General features: G+C 37.9%; 1 protein-coding gene across 2 annotated transcripts in view; it reads left to right on the plus strand.

Moving 5' to 3' along the window:
- camk2a (calcium/calmodulin-dependent protein kinase II alpha) overlaps positions 1-3,091 on the plus strand; it is a 73,173-nt gene extending 70,082 nt beyond the window's left edge. For both annotated transcript variants that reach the window (XM_060935293.1, XM_060935292.1), the window contains 3 exons: positions 223-317; positions 1,059-1,287; positions 2,084-3,091. In XM_060935293.1, the coding sequence (XP_060791276.1) occupies positions 223-317; positions 1,059-1,287; positions 2,084-2,087 (328 nt within the window). In that variant the 3' untranslated portion in view covers positions 2,088-3,091. The remainder of the gene's footprint in view (positions 1-222; positions 318-1,058; positions 1,288-2,083) is intronic.
- The last annotated feature ends 451 nt before the right edge of the window (positions 3,092-3,542 follow it).

Raw genomic sequence — 3,542 nt, forward strand, 5'->3', positions numbered from 1 at the left:
GATTAACGCTCGCAATCGTTAATGTTGACAGTATGTTTGATTTCTCAGAACAGTGAGCTGTATCGTGATCAAACTCGGCCGTCGTCTCATGTAGAAACACAGATGTGTTGATTTATTTCCCTTTACACCACGGCGCTGTGTAACATTATCATGTTGATAAGATTTTATCACTCACCTCCCGTGTGTGTGTGTGTGTGTGTGTGTGTGTGTGTGTGTGTGTAGGAAGATGTGTGATCCCAGTGTAACGGCCTTTGAGCCTGAAGCTTTGGGTAATCTGGTGGAGGGACTCGACTTCCATCGCTTCTACTTTGAGAACTGTAAGTCTTTATTGTAAAGGTCTTCGGTGTCAGTAAACGATTCTGTACAGCTATTTTAAATTCATTTTTAAAAATGAGAATAAAGAAATTAATTCGGAAAAAAAATTAAAGGAAAAAACTAATATTGCAATAAATGTTGTTAAACTGGTCTGATGTGGAAAAGTTATGGCATGGATAATGGAGATGATTTTTTTTTAAATAAATAATGATGTAAGGGATGAAAGTCACATGTTTCAGTGTCGTATCTACACAGATCTCATCTACCATCAGGTGCTGTTTGGGCAGACGACGAAACAAAGCATTTTCCGTAGTTAATTAACAAAAACATGATGCGCCACCATGGCCCTGAGCAGGAGAAAACTCTTTCTTTCTTTCTTTCTTTCTTTCTTTCTTTCTTTCTTTCTTTCTTTCTTTCTTTCTTTCTTTCTTTCTTTCTGTCCACGTGTGATAAACAGACATGTCATTGTGGATATTGTCGTGTTTTCTCCTTCATCACTTTTACATCATCTTTATGATTTTCCTGTGAAACACGCGTTCATTCTCACTTCATTCCATCAGAAATTCAGTGAAAAATGATGAAGCATCTGAATGAAACCCTGAAGAACCGTTTCACAAAACTGTTACTGATGACTTCATCATGATAACACACACACACACACACACACACCCCAATAATTACACTGTGTGTGTGTGTGTGTGTGTGTGTGTGTGTGTGTGTGTGTTTGTGTGTGTGTGTGTAAGTGTGGTCAAAGAACAGTAAGCCGGTACACACCACCATCCTGAACCCTCACATCCACCTGATTGGCGATGAGGCCGCGTGCATCGCCTACATCCGCATCACGCAGTTCATCGATGCTAACGGAACGCCGCGCTCCGCTCAGGCCGAGGAATCTCGCGTGTGGCACCGACGTGACGGAAAATGGCAGATCGTCCACTTTCACCGCTCTGGAGCGCCCTCTACCATCACCAAGTAAACACACACTCACTGACTAATAGCAGTGGAGACCTGCTAAACTCTGATTGGTCAGAAGGTGTTGATTAATTCTCTCTAACAGCAGCTCTGACCGTAGTGCAGGTTTATATTAATACTCTCACTCTGATATGTTCTCGTTTCTATAGTAACAGCAGCTCATTGACAGGGGCGTGTCCAGCGGACACTCAACTGATAATCAACAGATTAGAAAATGTCTGTAAATGTTGATCTTTAGGGAGAAATTTCTGGAAGGAGTCTCCAGTGTGAGTGCTGTGTAACAGCCAGAGGTGAAGCTGGAACTGCAAGGTTTCTGTCGTGTTCAGGACAGAGGAGGAGTTTACACGTCCTTACAGTTTCTCAGGAAGCTGCGATTATTTTTTCTTATTAACTTTGAGAGAGAATAAAGAGAGACTCCTGAGGGAGTGAGCGTTTATCGCTGCTATAACAGAAGTGAGAACAGGAACTCACTCATTCCACAGAACACTAACTGTAACGATAAACAGATAAAAAGTGTGATGTGTGATTCATCTCATCTCTCATCTCATCTCATTATCTCTAGCTGCTTTATCCTGTTCTACAGGGTCGCAGGCAAGTGATGTGTAATTCTTTAATAAAAATATGTAATAGTCGATAAGCTGCTGTGGTGTGAGAGGAATAAAACACTCGGGGACGTGCTGTTAGAGGAAAATAATCAACTTCAGCCAGTTGTGTTTTATTTCTTACTGATAAGTTTACTATCGAAGATTATTAATCAGGCTTTTAGACATTTAAAGTGTGTGTGTGTGTGTGTTAGTTGAGTTAAACAGCTGGAGTTATTGGAGTGTGATCCGTCCTGGTGGTCCTGCTGTTCTGTAAGCTGATTGGACGCTGTGGAAGCTGCTTGACTACCCACAATCCTTTGCTTCCCATCTATACATGAGCATCCAGGCTTGAGTTCATCTCACACACACACACACACACACACACCATCTTCCTTCATCACACACACATTAAGAGTCATTGTTGCTTTCCGTGGATTTGACTGGAATGTTGTTCTTGGAATGTTCTCCAGGTCATCAGGGCTGTTGTTGATGTGAAAACTGTTACAGTAAATTATCGTCTCTTTACACGATAAATAATCCACTGAGAGACTGAACGGCTTCCCAGAGAGACAAACACAAATCGTTTTCATATTGTTTTGGATTTTGTTTTCATTAATAAACACTTAACTGACATTAGCATCAAAAAAAGAAGCAAGTGACATATTAGCATGCATGCTAACGCTTAGCCGTTTATTTGCCACTGATAAAGTTTCCATTTCCTGCCCGCGGTGTTTCAGTGTTCAGCGTTATACAAATAACTTTATTAATTATTAGGAAAATTAAAAAAAACCTGAGGGAAGTCAGTACAAACATAAACACAAACATGAGTGTGATGAATGTCAGGATGAAGTAGGAATAAAAAAAGAGAGATAAACTCAAGTTACAAACAAACATAAATTTAAAAAACCTAAATAAATAAGTAAACTGTAAGGAACTGTCAGTCAAAGCTAATGCTAGGGATAAGCTGAAGCTTAAACCACACTAATGCTAGCAGTAGGTTGATGACGTTAGTGCCTCAGACGCGCGAACGTGAGGCAGGTCCTGAATAATGATGGGATTATTTATAAAAGTTATTTTGTTTACTGTGAGATTTTATTCTCTACAGTCACAGAAAGTGCAGTTTCAGTTTGTGTGAAGTCACTGATCTGTAAATCATCTTTGCACTTTCAAAGTTTTGGATTTAAAACAGTCGCAAACTTTAAAACTCATCTTATATTAAACCTTAGTAAGAAATTATAATGATTTATTTATAAAGTTTAATATCAGTGTTCATCTTCATAATTATTAAAATCCAAATACTCTAAAAAATTCTATAAAATTTAAATATATTAATTTTATGACTTTTGGTGAACATCATTCACATATAGAAATTATAAACTAATATTATGAGAAAATATATTCTTAAAGATTAATAATTTATGGTGAAATGTATCATTGAGCAGAGTTAGAGTTAGTACACATAATACAGCTATTATTTATTTTTTACAAATAAATATTCACTATCATGTCGTTCTTCCTCCAGATTATATGATGCTCTTTATGTCAACTTCAAGCTTCCATTTTATTCAGTTTTGGCATTTTTTTCTTCTGATTTTCATAAATAAACAATCAGTGGAATGGAGAGGAGGCGGGGCTTAAGATGGTGAGAATTTATATCCAAATATTTCCCTA

This window comes from Neoarius graeffei, chromosome 12 (assembly GCF_027579695.1).
Source record: "Neoarius graeffei isolate fNeoGra1 chromosome 12, fNeoGra1.pri, whole genome shotgun sequence".
Classification (NCBI taxonomy): Eukaryota; Metazoa; Chordata; class Actinopteri; order Siluriformes; family Ariidae; genus Neoarius; species Neoarius graeffei.